The sequence below is a fragment of the Homarus americanus genome, unplaced genomic scaffold, assembly GCF_018991925.1.
Source record: "Homarus americanus isolate GMGI-L3 unplaced genomic scaffold, GMGI_Hamer_2.0 scaffold56009, whole genome shotgun sequence".
NCBI classification, from domain to species: domain Eukaryota; kingdom Metazoa; phylum Arthropoda; class Malacostraca; order Decapoda; family Nephropidae; genus Homarus; species Homarus americanus.
Window position 1 is genome coordinate 7,501,911 of NW_024739542.1, and position 18,267 is coordinate 7,520,177.

At 43.4% G+C, this 18,267-nt stretch overlaps 1 protein-coding gene across 1 annotated transcript; it reads right to left on the bottom strand.

Moving 5' to 3' along the window:
- Positions 1 to 10,162: 10,162 nt before the first annotated feature.
- LOC121874826 (proline-rich extensin-like protein EPR1) lies at positions 10,163 to 17,445 on the bottom strand. The gene is made up of 2 exons (XM_042379111.1): positions 17,361 to 17,445; positions 10,163 to 12,015 (listed from the first exon to the last, which is right to left on the bottom strand). Exons 1-2 carry the CDS (start codon positions 17,443 to 17,445, stop codon positions 10,163 to 10,165), a joined length of 1,938 nt encoding a protein of 645 aa, XP_042235045.1.
- Positions 17,446 to 18,267: the final 822 nt, after the last annotated feature.

Below are 18,267 nucleotides of genomic sequence, written 5' to 3' on the forward strand. Positions count from 1 at the left end.
AAAAATACTCTATGATATACATTAAGTGTTCTTCACAGTACAGGTTCGAGGTATAAAAGAGTTATTAAAAGGTTATATATGACAGGGTAAAACGCTCCGTGACAAGAAGTTCCACACAGTGTTAATGAAAAGTTCCACAATATTTAAAACTGTCAGTAGCTTGTAGGTCTATGTTTCAGGGATTTTGCTTTGTTTTACTTTACGTAACTCACACATAAGCTGTCACAGAGGGGAACCATCAACTGAATTATTGATACCTCCTTCCCTCCTTCTCTTCCTTCCTCTGCATCTCCCTGGCGCCGCCTCTGAGCCAACCAGTCAATTCTTCCTCTTAGAACTGGAAGAAGTTTAGGAAGGACACAAAGCGATGGACCAACTGAGACAAGGTTAGTTGCGTCTTTAGGCTATTGTACCACACTGACAAGTTAACTCAAATTCACCAGAGTTTGGCATTTGTCGTAACTTATGTTGTTATCCCGTTCTACCAGCTCCTACTTTCTTTCTTTTTTTTCCTTCCTTTATTCCCTTTTCCTCTTCCTTTTACAATTCCTTATAATGCTATATGACATGTACAGTCGGCGTCAGGAATTGGTGGTACAGTCAGGGCAGAGGTTGAGGAGGCCGTTCCACCCTTACTTGACGGCGAGTCGCTGTGCCTAACCTTCCCACCACATTACTTGAATTATATAACAGCCACTGCGAGGAACACTAACTTTATGGTTAATGTAAGAGGTTTATACATTGTCATTGTAAGTGATCATCCAGATAATACTTGGAAGAATATTAACTTCAGAAGGCTACTCCTCAAGCCTGGCCCCTTTTATGACCCCCTCCCTCACACACACACACACACACACACACACACACACACACACACACACACACATTATATGTTATATGGTTTGCTTCATTTAGTAAACATAATATTAGCATCACTCTTCATCACAAATATCCTACATCCCATCTCGTGTATCGAGTCTTAATCCAAATCACTCGGATCAGTTACCAGTTCTACACTGTGTTAGTAGTGAGGTTAGGCGCAGTGAGTCGCCGTCAAGTAAGGGTGGAACTGCCTGCTCACCCTCGGGCCCGACTGTATCACGAATTACTGACCCAGACGATACACTCACTCCAAAAAGTATCTTTACGGAGAGGTTCGATGAATTTTAAAATGAACACTGTGACTCCTGTTGTCTCGGTAGGGTTGTCAAAATCCTTCGTCCGTTGTGTCATATTGTCTCGCACAAATTCGTAAAGATACTTTTTGGAACGAGTCGTAATAATAAATAGTTTTCTCTCTTATGTTACCGTATGTATGTCTCATGTCTTCACGACGTCATCATTCTTATGGATTAATATTCTCAAAAATACTGTGGGAATGACAGCATAAAACACCAATAAGTTGTAACAGGTGAGTGACACAGTTTACTATTTAAAACAAATTCAGGTAATTTAAATAACTGTTTCAATTGATTTTCAAAATTGGGAAAAATAATTTTTGTTTACAGAAAATGAAGCTTACTTTCCTAGGTTGAGATTACTTAGCTTAGGTTAGGTTAGGTTAGGTTAACCTTAAGGCAGTTAATCTTAAGATGAAACAAACTGGGCTACATAATCTTAACGAGATCTGTAGACGATTAAAAAAAAACTCACCAATTGAACACGTTGCAAAGCTTTAACCTCACTTCTGCCTCATAAAACTATCTGTTACGATCATCAACTCAGACATAGAATGATCCAAACATTCATTTATCTCCACATAATGTCCAGACGTCTTCCCCCAGCTGGATAGACGAGAACCATGTGTCTTCCATACGACTGAGAGACTCGGCCTCATTGTATGCAAATGAGAAGACGAGGGAACATACCATCAGACACCTCGAACTGATGCCCTACTTCTGAGGGCCACTTTCTTCCTGACCCTGATGCTAGGGACCTTCAGGGAACTTCAGCAATTTTTTGAAAACTTCAGGAAACTTCAGAGACCTTCTGGAACATTTAGAGACCAACAGGGACCTCTATGGATATTCAGAATCCTTCAAAAACATTCAGGAATCTTCAGAGACCTTATGGGATCGTCGGGGACCTTCAGGGACCTTCAAGAACCTTCAGAGACCTTCAGGGACCTTCAAGAGCCTTCAGATACCTTCAGGGATCTTCTAGAACTTTCAGGATCTATAGAGACCGTCAGGAAAATTCAGAACTAACTAGGAACCAACAAGAACTTCCAGTGACCTTCAGGATTCTTCGTGGACCTTTAGAAACCGTCAGGGTCCTCCAGTGACCTTAACATACACCAACAGTTCAGTCTCGGTACATGTGTTAGAGAGGAGACCCAGTCGAAGGAATGAACTGTAAGACATCCAAAGATTAATACCATAACAATAATAGTAATAATGATAATAACAACACTACCACCACGACTAATAATAATAATAATAATAATAATAATAATAAAGAATAATAGTAAAGAATAATAATAAAGAATAATAATAACAATAAAAACAACAAATACAACAAATTATAACTTCGTCAAAACTCAAAACGTAATATTTCCATCTGTACAGAATACAAACAACCGCCTACCTAAGGCACCAACACCCAGCAGGTTAATTTAAAGACCTGACTCGTATTCTCCCGTTCTGTATTGTCAGTGACTCGGAAATGAAACCATGCTTGAAAGCGGATTTTTTATTTACTTCTCTTACTCGGTCCGTCTCCAGCAAAGTTCGAGATTAATGGTTGTTGTCCTGTCAGTTCAACACACTAGTTAACTAGAGTGAGCAGCGACTTGTGGGTGATGGATAACACCCAGCCCTCCACCACACACTACCTGGAGGCCTGCCAGGTGGCCAGGCCTAAACCACACACACTACCTGGAGGCCTGCCAGGTGGCCAGGCCTCCACCACACACTACCTGGAGGCCTGCCAGGTGGCCAGCCCTCCACCACACACTACCTGGAGGCCTGCCAGGTGGCCAGCCCTCCACCAAACACTGCCTTTATTACTAATAAATTCAATGCGAGAAACACAATAAGCTTTTTCCCTCTGAGTCCCTTAAGTAACAGCCTAACCTAACTTAACCTCGATAACAACCTCAACAGTGAGCAGGATTGGCCTCCTCACTGAGTCTCGGATAATGAAGTTTTAGCTTTATTCTAGTTGGTCCAGATTAGTGACACTGTAAATTAAGTGATTTTCTGCGCCTCTTTAACATCAAAAATGTATTTTTAAAGTGATGATTCTATTCTTGTTGTATTTCATAAAACAAAACATGTCAATATTTTATTGTGCAAATAAACAAATTAAAGTTTCACAAAAAGGCTGTTTATTTGCTGTTCTTGTTGTTTTTATAATACAATCGTTTGTCATTAAAATACAAACATTTTATATTACACAACTACTGAGAAAGTCCAGTATTATTCTACAGAGAAATTTATCTCATATTTTTTTATCGTTGTTGGACTAGAGTAACATATATTACTAACAATGCTACGCGTGTAAAGTCATTCGTTGTTAAAGCGCAGTAATAATATTATAATAACAACAGCATTATTTTTTTCTTTCAACACTAACAAAAATAAGTTTGTTAACACCCGTAAGTGGGCCATCACAACACTTTCTGGCAGGTACCTCTCCAACTATGGGAAAAGTTTCCATAGAAAACGCTGTTTAATGCAGGGGGACCTTAACCAGTGCTGGAGGGGAGATGTGTGTGTACAGTATGTGGGTAGATAAAGCGCTGTGTGGTACATGTGTGTGTGTGTGTGTGTGTGTGGGCGGAGGGGAGGAGTGTGGTGACAGAGAGGATGAGAGGGGTGTGTGGGAGAGACACACACATACACACACACACACACACACACACACACACACACACACACACACACACACACACACACACGAGCTAATTCAGTTACTATAAACCAACCAGAAATGTGTGGTAGAGAGACGCACAGCTCCTTGATCCACAGCATTTTTTGCACTGGGCTCTCGTGTGGCTGGTTGTCATGTCAGGGAACCCAGTGATGGGCGTAGTGTGGGTGTGGGCGTCGTGCTGGGGTGGGCGTCGTCTTGGTGTGGGCGTTGTGTTGGTGTGGGCGTGGTCTTGGTATGGGCGTTGTATTGGTGTGGTGCTGGTGTGGGCGTGTGGGCATAGTGTTGATGTGGGTGTGGTGTTGATGTGGGCGTTCCTTATACACCCCCAACCCCCCCAAAAAAAAAAATCCTACCTTTTCTCCTTCAGTTCAAGTAGTCCATCTATAAAGGTAAAAAAATCAAATAAGTCAACATCTCTACCGAGCCATTATTCACCCCTAAGTTGATTTCTAACCTTTGAAAATATTTCCTTCTCTTCTTTTTGTAATATTTCACAATGTTTCGTTCACCATAAACCTTTACTGTCATCTTCCTCGAGTTTTATCTCCTACTCTTTGAAGATAAATTTTATAACTGCATCACATATCGTCTGGTGGAAGAGAAGGAGGAGAAGGGGGAAGAGGAGAAGGAATAGGAAGAGAAAGAGGAGGAGACAACACCCTAGGAATGTTAATATGACTCTGACTTCCTTTTACTCCAGACAGACAGCTAAAGGGGACAATGACCTGATTAGAAACAGGTACTGGCAGAGTAGGTGATGTCTGTTTGTGTCAAAGTGGAGGAGCTTCAACACACTCCTCCCTTCCTTCCTGCCTTCCACCTTTCCCACCTCCCATACCAACACGACTCTCCCTCCCTCTCTCCCCCTCCCACACACCTTCCCACATCTGCCGAAGGTCTGGTTTACCCTCACGCACTAAACTCTTCTGTATGCTTTTTCCTCCCTTTGTCTATCTCCCTCCCTACCTCCAACCCTTCCCACTACCTCCCTCTCCCTCGTCTATCTCTCTCACCCCCCCCCTCCCATCTCTCCTCCCCTCGTTTCCTCTCCCTCCTCTCCAATTCATTTCTCTCTCTCCTTCTCTACCTGAAATCGACGGGGACGGGGGTAGGTTGAGACTGACTTCGAGACGAGCAGCTTCCTGAAGATGTGTGTGTGTGTGTGTGTGTGTGTGTGTGTGTGTGTGTGTGTGTGTGTGTGTGTGTGTGTGTGTGTGTATGTGTGTGTATGTGTGTGTGTGTGTGTGTGTGTGTGTGTGTGTGTGTGTATGTGTGTGTGTGTATGTGTGTGTGTGTGTGTGTGTGTGTGTGTGTGTGTGTGTGTGTGTGTGTGTGTGTGTGTGTGTGTGTATGTATGTGTGTGTGTGTGTGTGTGTGTGTGTGTGTGTGTGTGTGTGTGTGTGGAGGGGATCCTGTACACTGTCAGAATTAACTCTATATAAACATATTTATTTACATTTTATCACCTAACTCTTTGTCGCATATTGTGTCCGAGAGTGATTCCATGCTCTCCATGCATTCATCTATCCATCCATATATCTATCTATCTATCAAGCCACTACCTATAAACATATTTATATATCCATCTATCCATCTATCTATCTATCAAGCCTCCCAACATATCTATCTATCCATGTATCACCCATCCACCTAGCCTCCTACCTATCAATATATCTATCTATCCACCTATCTATCTATACATTCCCCCACGTGTGTCTGGCTGCTGGCTCTGTCTCAGGTAAAAAAACGCATAATGACGACACAAAGAAGATTCACCTTTTTGCTCGTCAGGTGAAGCTAATGTGAAATGGTTTTATGTTTTTTGTTATTCGGTTTACAGTTTGTTTTATTTATCTTCCTCTGTCTATCTATCTGTCTGTCTGTCTGTCTGTCTGTCTGTCTGTCTGTCTGTCTGTCTGTCTGTCTGTCTGCGTCTGTCTATCTGTCTGTCTGTGTCTGTCTCTTATCACAGTTCATCACTAGTCCCCACAGGTCATCACAAGTCACCACAAGTCATCACGAGTCACCACAAGCCATGAAAAGTAATCACAGGTCATCACAAGTATTAACGAGCCATCACAGGTCATTACAGGTCACCACAAGTCATAACGAGTCAGAACAGGTCATCACAAGTCATAACGAGTCATCACAGGTCATCACAGGCCACCACAAGTCATCACGAGTCACCACAAGCCATGAAAAGTCATCACAGGTCATCACAAGTATTAACGAGTCATCACAGGTCATTACAGGTCACCACAAGTCATAACGAGTCAGAACAGGTCATCACAAGTCATAACGAGTCAGAACAGGTCATCACGAGTTACCACAAGTCATCACGAGTCACCGCAAGTCATCACGAGTCACCACAAGCCATGAAAAGTCATCACAGGTCATCACAAGTCATAACGAGTCATCACAGGTCATCACAGGCCACTACAAGTCATAACGAGTCATCACAGGTCATCACAGATCACAACAAGTCATCACAGGTCATCACAGGTCACCGCAGGTCATCACAGGTCACCACTACAGGGAGTCATCGTAAGTCGTGTGGGCGGGCTTGTCACATTGCCTCCAAACTTTCATATTTTAGGTAAAACTTCCCGATGAGATAATGACGTCATCTATTTATCTTCTCCTCTTGTAGTTAATTTGAGTTTTATGAAGTCATTTTCCTCAAGACACACCACTATCCTCACCGTGTATTTGTTGATTATTTAATAAACTGTGTTATGATTTTTTAGCGCCAAAGGTTATATCAAATTAAAGTAGTTTATTTTTTCACGTGGGAGTAGACGTAAAGGTGAGCTTACAGAGTACATATTTAAAACCTCAACTCTCTCTTCTCTCTCTCTCTTTTCCGTCATCATTTTCTTTGAGAGTGAAAGAGAAAAAGAGAGAGAGAGAGAGAGAGAGAGAGAGAGAGAGAGAGAGAGAGAGAGAGAGAGAGAGAGAGAGAGAGAGAGAGAGAGAGATGGTATATATGTCGCACTGTTAACATAAGGTGCAATTGTTGTTGTGTTGTTTTGTGTTGCGTTGCGTTGCTTATGACTTCAAAATTGTTTACCCTAAAAAGTACCTCTGGTGTTGGTTCAGATACAGTCCTCCTGCAGCAGTATGTACCAATAACTAAACTCCTCTCCAAAACTCACGTCATAAAATACCCCAAGACATTTATCGTTATCCAGACTTCCCTGAACAGTCGAGAAATAAAATATAAATATATCTCTCACTTCTAAAACACGATGCAATAAACACGTTGGTCTCAGATGCAGCCAAGAGGGATAATTGTTTTTTATGTACTTCCTGTATAAATATTACTTCTTTATATGTGTCCAATGAGAGAAAATATTACGTGGAATCAACAGGTCGTGAGCTATAGCCCAAAAAACACTCATTACTGTTTACTAAGGTATAAATATTTACCTTGAAGATGTGTATAAGATTTTGACTTTTATGTTTATTATTCCTCGCTACAATATAATGGGAGGTTAGTCTTTTCTGTTTGTCTGTCTGTTATTTAAGGTTTAAACTGTTCATATCTTATCATTAAGTGGAATTTGCTAACTTTCAGTTTGCTGGTATAGTTCAATTTATATTCCAGTGTACCCCCAAAGTTGCTTCATTTGCTTACATACACACACACACGCGTGCACATATGCATACACACATATGTGCACACTTACATGCTGTAGGTACACATACACCAACAAATTCATATACATATACACACACACACACACACACACACACACACACACACACACACACACACACACACACACACACCTTATTCAACATCAGAATTTATGTAGCAAGAAGGAATTTCTTGCCGACTTCCACAATTTCTCTACTCGTGAATCTAATATTACTTGCTGGGCTGCAAATTAAACTCTTGGGAATTCATCCTAATTTCGTTTTTCTTTGGGATGTTTACCAACGGGAGAGCCTTGAGGACGACAATAGTACACTGGTGGCGGTCGGGGTGAGGTGACAGCTAGAAGGTGAAGTTCTTGTTCCAACAGGACCCTTTTTTTTTTACGTAAGAAAACAAAGATGAATAAAGGAAAGGTAGAAAAAGGAAAATTACGTAATTACTATTAATTTTATTTCAGCTTGGTGTGTGTAACAGAGAGGGAGAGAGGGAGAGAGAAAAAGAGACAGAGAACGAGAGAAAGACAGAAAGATAGACAAACAGAGAGAGAGAGACTGAGAGAGAGGGAGAGAGAGAGAGCCAGCCAGCCAGCCAGCCAGCCAGCCAGCCAGCCAGCCAGCCAGCTGAGGTTTAACCCAGCAGCATGTGGATGTTCGTGTCAAAACTTGGAAGATTACAAAACGCCGAGACCCTCTCTTCATTTCACCAGCTGCAGCATCCCGGCCTGTTAGTACCTCCCCCACGTACACCACACACTCTGCGCTACTCGGTCGAGGTTTGGTGGGGTGCCCCTTGAATACGATGACTTAACTCCTCAAGGGGTTGTCATCGTACTCAGAAGATGTTAAGTCATCGTACTCAGGGGTCTAAGTTATCTTACTCAAGGGGTTAAGTCATCTTACTCAAGGGGTTAATTCATCGTAAGCAAGGGGGTTGTCCTCGTACTCAAGGGGTTAAGTCATCGTACTCAGGTTTGAGAAGAAGCTGAAGAGAGTTGAATTGAACTCTTGTTGCTGGGGAGTTTAACAGGTAGTGGTACATCAGGTGTTGTGTGGCACCTAACTACAACTGTTCCTCCCTTCACTGTGTTGTTGTGGTTCAGTGCCCCGCCAGGTGAGGTCTCCAGTGGTCGCGTTACACCTATCATTCTCAGGAAGTCTACGTATAGCCTTTAGCTGGTGTGTGTATGTGTGTGTATGTGTGTGTGTGTGTGTGTGTGTGTGTGTGTGTGTGTGTGCGCACGTGTGTGTGTGTGTGTCATCTACAGCATACACTAATTACTAATCCATTAATTCTGAAATGAAAACGAATGAAATTATCTCAAGGGTTATTAATTAACACTAATTACCCGAGAATTGAATCATTGAAACCCAGATCCTTAATTACCACATTTCAGAGAGTAACTTGGTGAGGGTTTGTGTTGATGGCGGCGTGAAGGAGGGAGGGAGAATGTCAGGTGAGTGTCTCCTTCTCTCTCTCTCACACACCTGACAGTTCCTAATGATGCCAGTTAGTCTGTTTTATCTCATCGTTAGTCACTCTAATAATATTTGACGCAGATACGATGTGACGACTTCTTAGTCAAATGGAAGATTTACTTTTTAGGTTTTTTTTTCGGACATGTCAGCACCCATGTCAATTATTACTTGTTCACTTTGTATATTATTCTGACTAAAAAAAAATATTCCAATATCAACTTTCGTTTCAGTGATTTTAATGAACCACTTTACAATATTTCTATCTAGTAAGAACACCGAGATTCTCAACACACACATACACACACACACACAGACACACACACACACACACACACACACATACACACACACACACACATCCTGAGAACATTCTGACCTCATCATTAATAATGTACACGTGTCTGAACTCAGGTACAGTCAAGTGGACACAACCTGAACTAAGAGACCAAGAGATCACATCCCTAGTGACTCAACCCGGAAACAGGCTTGACACATCCAGGAATTGAAAGCGTGAAAGCGACAACATATGATGATGTAACTGTGTGTGTGTGTGTGTGTGTGTGTGTGTGTGTGTGTGTGTGTGTGTTTTCTTATCGCTGATGGTAACTTGATCAAGAAGTCCCTGGTATCCGAGACTTAACAGGGATAAAATTACTCTTCCTTTTCCACCAACTTAACAACACCGTGGTGGTGACGGCGGGGGGCGGAAGCTACATTATCGACGACGTCTTCAGGTAAAGCAGGCGCCGAATACTAAACCTCACTCCCGTCCCTTACACGAAGTTCCTAGCTGGAGTAAATAATGTCTTTGTAAACATCCACATCCTAGCGTCTCTGTTTATGCAATAGCGTTTTTGTCTTTATTTATTTATTTACCTTATTTCACTGGGTACTTCTACTGGTTGGTCATAAGGTAAATAAGGTAGGTAAATAAGATAAATAAATCTGGTAAATAAGGTAGGTAAAAAGGTAAATAAGGTATATAAAGTTGGTGAAATAAGGTAGGTAAATAAGGTAAATAAAGTAGGTAAATAAGGTAGGTAAATAAAGTAAATAAATCTGGTAAATAAGGAAAATAAGTGTGGCGGGATCTACTCTCTCGCTGAAGGCCTCTCACTGGTCATCGAGAAGCTCCCGTGACGTTATGACGCTACGTGTGAGGGATGTGTGAGAGGCGTGGGGACCGTGGGAGAGACGTGGGGAACGTGTGAGGGACCGGGAGAGCGGGAACGAGAGGCGGGGGATGTGAGAGGCACCTGTGTGAGAGGTGAACGTGAGAGGCGTGGGGACGTGGAGGCGTGGGGAACGTGGGAGAGGCGTGGGGGACGTGTGAGAGGCGTGGGGACTGGGAGAGGCGTGGGGGACGTGTGAGGCGTGGGGCCGGGAGAGGCGTGGGGACGTGTGGAGAGGCGTGGGGACTGTGGGAGGAGGGTGGGACGTGTGAGAGGCGTGGGGACGAGGGGACGGAGAGGCGTGGGGACGGGAGAGGCGTGGGGACGTGTGGAGGCGGGACGTGGGAGAGGCGTGGGGAACGTGAGAGGCGTGGGGATCGGTGAGAGGCGTGGAATGTGAGAGGTGAGGGACCGGGAGAGGCGTGGGAATGTGAGAGGCGTGGGGACCGTGGAAGAGGCGGGAACTGTGAGAGGCGTGGGGACCGTGTGAGAGGCGTGAGGGACGTGGAGAGGGTGGGGACCGTGGGAGAGCGTGGGGGACGGTGAGAGTGGGACCGGGAGAGGCGTGGGGACGGTGAGAGGCGTGGGACCGGGAGAGGCGTGGGGGACGTGAGAGGCGTGGGGACCGTGGGAGAGGCTGGGGAACGTGAGAGGGACTGGGGAGAGGCGGGGGACGTGTGAGAGGCGTGAGACCGTGGGAGAGGCGTGGGGAACGTGAGAGGCGTGGGGACTGTGGAAGAGGCGTGGGGACGTGTGAGAGGCGTGGGGACGTGAGAGGTGTGAGGGGGTGGACCGTGGAGAGGCGTGGGGACCGTGGGAGAGGCGTGGGGAACGGGAGGCGTGGGGACGTGTGGGAGAGGCGTGGGAACGAGAGGCGTGGGACCGTGGAAAGTGGGGAACGTGTGAGAGGCGGGGACCGTGGGAGAGGTGGGAATGGGAGAGGTGGGACCGTGAGAGGCGGGATCAGGAGGTGGGGACCTGGGGAGAGGCGGGACGTGTGAGAGGCGTGGGGAACGTGTGAGGGGCGTGGGGACCTGAGAGGTGGGGACCGAGAGGCGTGGGAAACGTGGAGAGGCGGGACCGTGTGGAGCGTGGGGAACGGTGAGAGTGGGGACCGGGGAGGCGGGAACGAGAGGCGGGACTGTGGAAGTGGGAACGTGGAGAGGCGTGGGGACCGTGTGGGAGAGGTGGGGACGTGGAGAGGTGGGGGACCGTGGAGAGGCGAGGGACGTGGAGAGGCGTGGGGACGTGTGTGGGAGAGGTGGGGAACGAGAGGCGGGGACCGTGTGGAGGGGGGACTGGGAGAGGCGTGGGGAACGTGGAGAGGCGTGGGGGACGTGAGAGGCGTGGGAAACGTGAGAGGCGGGGAAACGTGTGAGAGGCGGGGACCGTGTGAGAGGCGGGGGACTGTGAGAGAGGTGGGGACCGTGGGGAGAGGCGGGGACCGTGGAGAGGCGTGGGGGAACGTGAGGTGGGACCGTGAGAGGCGTGGGGGACGTGTGAGAGGCGGGGAACGTGGGAGAGGCGTGGGACCGTGGGAGAGGCGGGAACGTGTGAGGCGGGGACCGTGGAGGGTGTGGGACGGAGGTGGGGAACGTGAGAGGCGGGGACCGTGGGAGAGGCGTGGGAAACGTGAGAGGCGTGGGGACCGAGGAGAGGCGTGGGGAACGTGAGAGGCGTGGGGACCGTTGGAGAGGCGTGGGGAACGTGGAGAGGCGTGGGGACCGTGTGAGAGGCGTGGGGAACGGAGAGGGTGGGGGACCAGAGAGCGGCGGGGGAACGAGAGGCGTGGGGACCGTGGAGAGGTGGGGACCGTGGAGAGGAGTGGGGACTGTGAGAGGTGGGGGACGTGTGAGAGGCGCGGGGACCGTGGGGAGAGGCGTGGGGAACGGGAGAGGCGTGGGAAACGTGAGAGGCGTGAAACGTGAGAGGTGGGGAAGCGTGGTGTTGGTGTGATAGGTGGAGAGGAACAATATACATTATTTTTAGAATTACTGAGACAATATAACTGGCTTTTTACTTTATTATTACGTGAATATATCTCAACAAATCTCTCTAATTTGTTTACCCACCCGAATCATATTACCTCTCTCTCTCTCTCTCTCTCTCTCTCTCTTTGTAGGTATACGTGGTAATGTGTGTGAGAGTACAATGTTGGTGTTTTTAAAATTATATTTGTTGACGGAATATTTTCACGGTGTAGAAAAAGAAAGATGAAATTTTTGAATGTACAGTATATAATTATTTACTGAAATTTTATATAATGTGTGTGTATGTGTGTGTGTGTGTGTGTGTGTGTGTGTGTGACATATATAGAACAATACACACACAAAAAACACACACAGAAAACACACACACAAACACACAACAAGAGAATCCTCGTAAAAAAAAACCCCACCCTCACTCCCAAAAGAGTTATTATTAACATCTCTATAACAATACGTCCCCCACCAGCCCATATAACACAGTGTACAGGTATTAACGACTCCCATTCACCTCTCTAATGTACTATACTTTTTTCATCAAGCTCTCAGTACCTTCCATCACCAGGGAATATGTGGCCAAAAGTTGTGTACCGCAGTCAGGGACTGTAATCCTGTCACCATGGTCTCTGATATGTATGTGTGTGTGTGTGTGTGTGTGTGTGTGTGTGTGTGTGTGTGTGTGTGTGTGTCTGTGTGTTGAGAGAATAACTAACATTCACTGTTCAAGAGTTTTACATCATCACCTTCATCATAACACACCTGACCTCACCTGTCCCCTAATCACCAAACTACTTTTAATGTTTCCACAAAAAAAATTTCACCTGAGTTTCACCTTGAATCCTAATGATGGTAGGGTTTTATTTTGATACCAGGTTCTCATTTTTAACCACAAATATCAAAGTTTTTAGAAGAAAAGTCTTGAATAATGTTGTAAGGTGTGAGATGTTTTGAGATATTATTTTTTAAGAATTAGTTTAGTGTAATATCATGTGTTTTGATATTCTAAGCTAAAAATTACTAATTATTTATATTATCGTGAGCAAGTAGGTAAAGAAATAATGATTTACTAGTGAAAGAAAAGAGGAGATAGAAATGTGGAATGGCTGTTTTATGTCTGACACTGAGCCATCATGAAAAGGTATGATTTTTTGTTTCACTCTCATACTGATTAATATTTACCTGAGCCATCAACGGAGTCTATGACTATTTTATGGCTCTCATTGAGCCATCAACTGTATGTATAATGTTTTTCACTCATTTATTCACTGACGGTAAAAAGAAAAAGTGTATAATTCGTTCACAATCATGCAACATAACCTCACCTACCTAACCATCCTAACCCTTACCCAAAGTAACGTTAGGGTGATAAATCATCAGGTGAAATACATTAGAATGCCTATATAATCTTCAAACCATTCAGATATTTACTAAATTAAAATACTCCGTGAAAAAAAAAATTCATATTACTCCCATTCACTAATTTCACCCAACAACTCAGACTTGCCTTTGTAAACAGAATCGCAGCTTCATACATCAAATGGGAGAATACATTACCCACTACTGAAGTTATTTTGAAATAAACAGCGAAAAAATAAATTATTTAAAGTGAAAGAAATGTGGAAATAATGTTACCAGCGAGATTATTATTTATGTTGGTGTGACAGAAACACAAAGAAAAAGTTGTGTGGTGCGAAACACACACACACACACACACACACACACACACACACACACACACACACACACACACACACACACACAGAGTGAGTACAGTAAATATTTTTAATTGTGTTGTTTTTGTTGTGGAGGACGTGGGAGAGGTGTGGGAGGGGGGGAGGGCGTGGGAGAGGCGAAGGAAATATGTAAGATGCGTGAGATGTGTGAGGGAGGTGAGGTGTGTGGGATGAGTGGGAGGCTTGTGAGAGGCGCGAGGGAGGCGTGAGGGCGTGGGAGAGGTGGGAGGGTGTGGGGGCGTGTGAGAGGCGTGGGGTCGTGGACAACAGTAGGACGGCAAGGAAGAGTATTTTGTAAATTTTAAGTTAATCTTAAGTTAGACATCAAAGGTTCTGTACAAATAACATTAATTTACACTGCAAGGAAGATTTTAGGAGGCAGGTGTGTGTGTGTGTGTGTGTGTGTGTGTGTGTGTGTGATTTTGTATAGGTCAGATGTATAAAAATTGTTGATTTTCCTTAACATATTTGGAAAGGTTTAATATATGTACCTGTGTATATGTTAATTAATGGTTAAGGTTATTTGAGTGTGTTAAATTTATTTCTTCGTTTGTTAATCTAAACTTAATTTTCTTCCTCGTCACATTAACTGCAAGTGACACACACACACACACACACACACACACACACAACACACACACACACACACACACACACACACACACACCACACACACACACTCACACACACACACACACCACACACACACACACACACACACACCACACACACACGCACACAGTTCCCAGGCTGGTCAGGGTAAGAGTTATGGTCCAATTATCCTTTTTTAATTAATTATATTCAGTGGTGACTGAGAACCTTATGTGTAGGACTGTATGTGTGTATTAATTTGTATACAGTATGTGTATGATTATATCTATCTATGTATGTATTTGTATGTATATGTGTATTATTGTGAATATATATATATATATATATATATATATATATATATATATATATATATATATAATATATGTGAAACAATGAGCACCTTAGCTAGCTTAGTTGCCTCTGAAGATGTCTTTGAATAAAGACAGCTTAAAGGTGCTCCATTGTTTCTTTCCTAATTTTACACGAGATTTTATCTATCCACGTTTTCATTGGATCTACATGAAATATATATATATATATATATATATATATATATATATATATATATATATATATAGCTACCTCTCCTCACATAAAGTTTAATTATTTGTAGGGGGTCTAACACCTTTACGATACATGATACATTACGTCATCTGTCCTAGTCATGACGTTATGGTCATTTACTGTACCGGTTATTAAAGTTCTCTCTCTCCCCTCCCTCCACCCCTCTATCCCTTTCACCCTTTCCCTCTACCTTTCTTTTACTTTCCTCCACCCTTCCATTCCTTTTCTGTTCTTCCTCCATTCACTTCCTCCACCCCTCCTTCTACCCATCCCTTTCTCCTCCCTCCTCCATTCCCTCTCTTCCTCCACTTCCTTTATATCAACGTTTACATTCGACAATTTCAAGTTTCTTCACTCTCGTGCGCTTGTGTGGCGATCCATCTGTGTTCAATCAACTATTAAAACCACAGTAGTTTAGTAGTTCTTCCTGTTGGTCACTAAATACTTTTTATGTCAGGTTATCTGAGGTCAGCCATATTGTTGTGTGGCTCAAGGTCAATGGTATGTCATCTAGGGTCAAGGTCAGTGGTGTTGGGTCATCTAAGGTCAAGTTCAGTGGGCCATCTAGGGTCAAGGTCAGTGGTGTTGGGTCATCTAGGGTCAAGGTCGTATCTGAGACAGGTGCTGGAAATAACACTGGTAGGCCCCTAACCTACCTGGAGATGTTTACCTCACTGTCTCTCACTATCGGGCCATGGTCTCTGACATAGTATTTACCTTTAGTCTTGCACCCTCGGTGTAATTGCTTCACTGTGTCAACAACCGACCGCCACGGACCGTCACACCTGGTCACTCACCTAATTTAAACCAACTGAGGTCTATCTAACATAATCAGAATTTATTACTCCGTCAAACCTGTAAAAAAAAAAGAAATTGTCCCATAAGCCCGTGGACGGTGAGGGCAGTGCAGATACACGACCGCCTTCATTTCTGCAGCTCAATGGAAGCTCCTCCACACCCTACCCGAGAGCGAAACCAATGACTCTTAGGGTAAAAAGCGAGTGTTGTATCCAGTCTGCTGTCAATGTAACCAATTAACTTCACGAGTGTTATGACGTTTAATAACCTGTTACTAACGTCAAACACATTACTTGAGCATTATCAACATGGTGGAGCAAGAATATATATATATATATATATATATATATATATATATATATATATATATATATATATAATGTACTGTAGTGTGTGTGGTGCTGGGAGATACACTCGCATGAGGTCGGTTAAATCTTTATTGTACAGAGATTAACGACCCTGGCCGCTGAAGTAGTGTTTACTGTACATAAACAAATTAACGATGATAATATGATGGTCGCTATGACTAGGCTCTCATCCGAGGTCATTTATGATTTTTGACCCCTTAATTTACTCAATCGATTATGAGCCAAAGTTCGTAAACAGATATTTGGGGGACACGTGATTAAACATTTAATTTTGTACACAAACTGCTTGTCCACCATTTTCAGGAGACAGAAAGAGTTTGATGTGTGGGTGTACTGAGACAAAGAATAAACATCAACATCAACACCCTTACATCAGAAAGTAATCACATTCATATGACCGTTTTCCACACTTTCATAATATGGATTGACAAGGCAGTATAACAACAGCCAGAATTAAGGCTTCACGTGTTCAACTTATCAATATACCAATTACTTTATTAAATCATTTATCTGACATTAACCAACACGCAACATATAAGTCAATTACCAATGCCAATTCCATAAATAGATAAGTAATTAAATTTTTTCATAAGCGTTTGGTGGTGCGTGTTGATGATAGGGAAATTGGTGGGGGAAAACTGCATGGCGGGGAATATTGATGTGTGAGGGAGGTGGTCTTCATCACCCAGTGCTTCCTTTACACTGGAGATGGACTAGGGGTGATGGTGGTGAAGGGGGATGATGTATGAATGTTTGTATTACAACTTTGTCCTCACTTGTGGAAGACTTCACACATCAATAAGTGTTGTTAATACAATCATTCACACGAGCTCTGTGAAAATATATTAGGCAGTTGTGTATACATTTTTTGAGACACCCTGTACACCTAGGTGACTGTCAACAATAAGTACTGAACATTCACTATCACAAATACAATGCACTAAACCTTATCGTTAGTATCAAAAGTAATAAATTAAAATATGAAAGGCGGTCGAGAATCTTTACAACTGATTATATAATATAAAAACTCATAGCAACTTATATTTAATTTTCAATCAAATTCTCTCTAACTTCAATAAATATACTGCAGTTGTCTTTCAAACTCACAATAGTAGACTTATCGAAGCAACTGACTGTTCCCAGGCCCACACTCGCACGGTATCACACGAGGAGGTACTTTACCATACACACCTGCCAAGTCTCGCTGAATTTCCTTCATTGTGGACTTTTCATTTTTTTTATGAATTTTATACTAATCTGATACTCAGGTTTCATTTAAGTCTGTAATAACTTAATCTCCATACATTAACCTCTTCATTAGAGGACGCCACTTTTAATATTTCATTTGGTTAACGCCAGACGATTTCATTCAGCTTAAGAGGGAACCCATGGTAAGGAACTCTCTTATACTGGAACTGTAGAATTATAATACGTGAAACATACTAAAACAACTATTAACTTTGTTGTTTTGAAAAGGTGTCACCTAAAGATCATCCCCATTTTATTTCATCTTAAGATTAACCTAACCTAACTTAGGGCCAATTTAACTAAACCTAACGTAACGTAACCTAACCTAACATATAGTTACCCAACCGAACCTAACGCCAACCTAACTTAACCAAGCAACCAACTCCAACCTAATGTCAACCTAAAACCAACCTAACCTAACCTAATCTCCCCAGGTATAACGTTAGGGCTTTTAATCATCAGGTGAAGTAAGCTTGATGAATAAAGCACACACACACACACACACACACACACACACACACACACTGAGGGACTCTACAGGTCGCCGGCCCCTAAAAGAACGCGTTTTATCTTTACAATTGATGATAACAGGATGTGGTTCAATTATGCTCACTTATGTGCTTCTTGTACTGGAAGGTAGAGACAGAGAGACAGACAGACAGACAGACAGACAGACAGATAGATAGATAGATAGATAGATAGATAGATAGATAGAATAGCGTCTGTGTTGTGTGTTAGAGACACAAGCATCATGCGGTGACAGATAGAAAGGGTGGAGAGCCGAGCGTCGTCG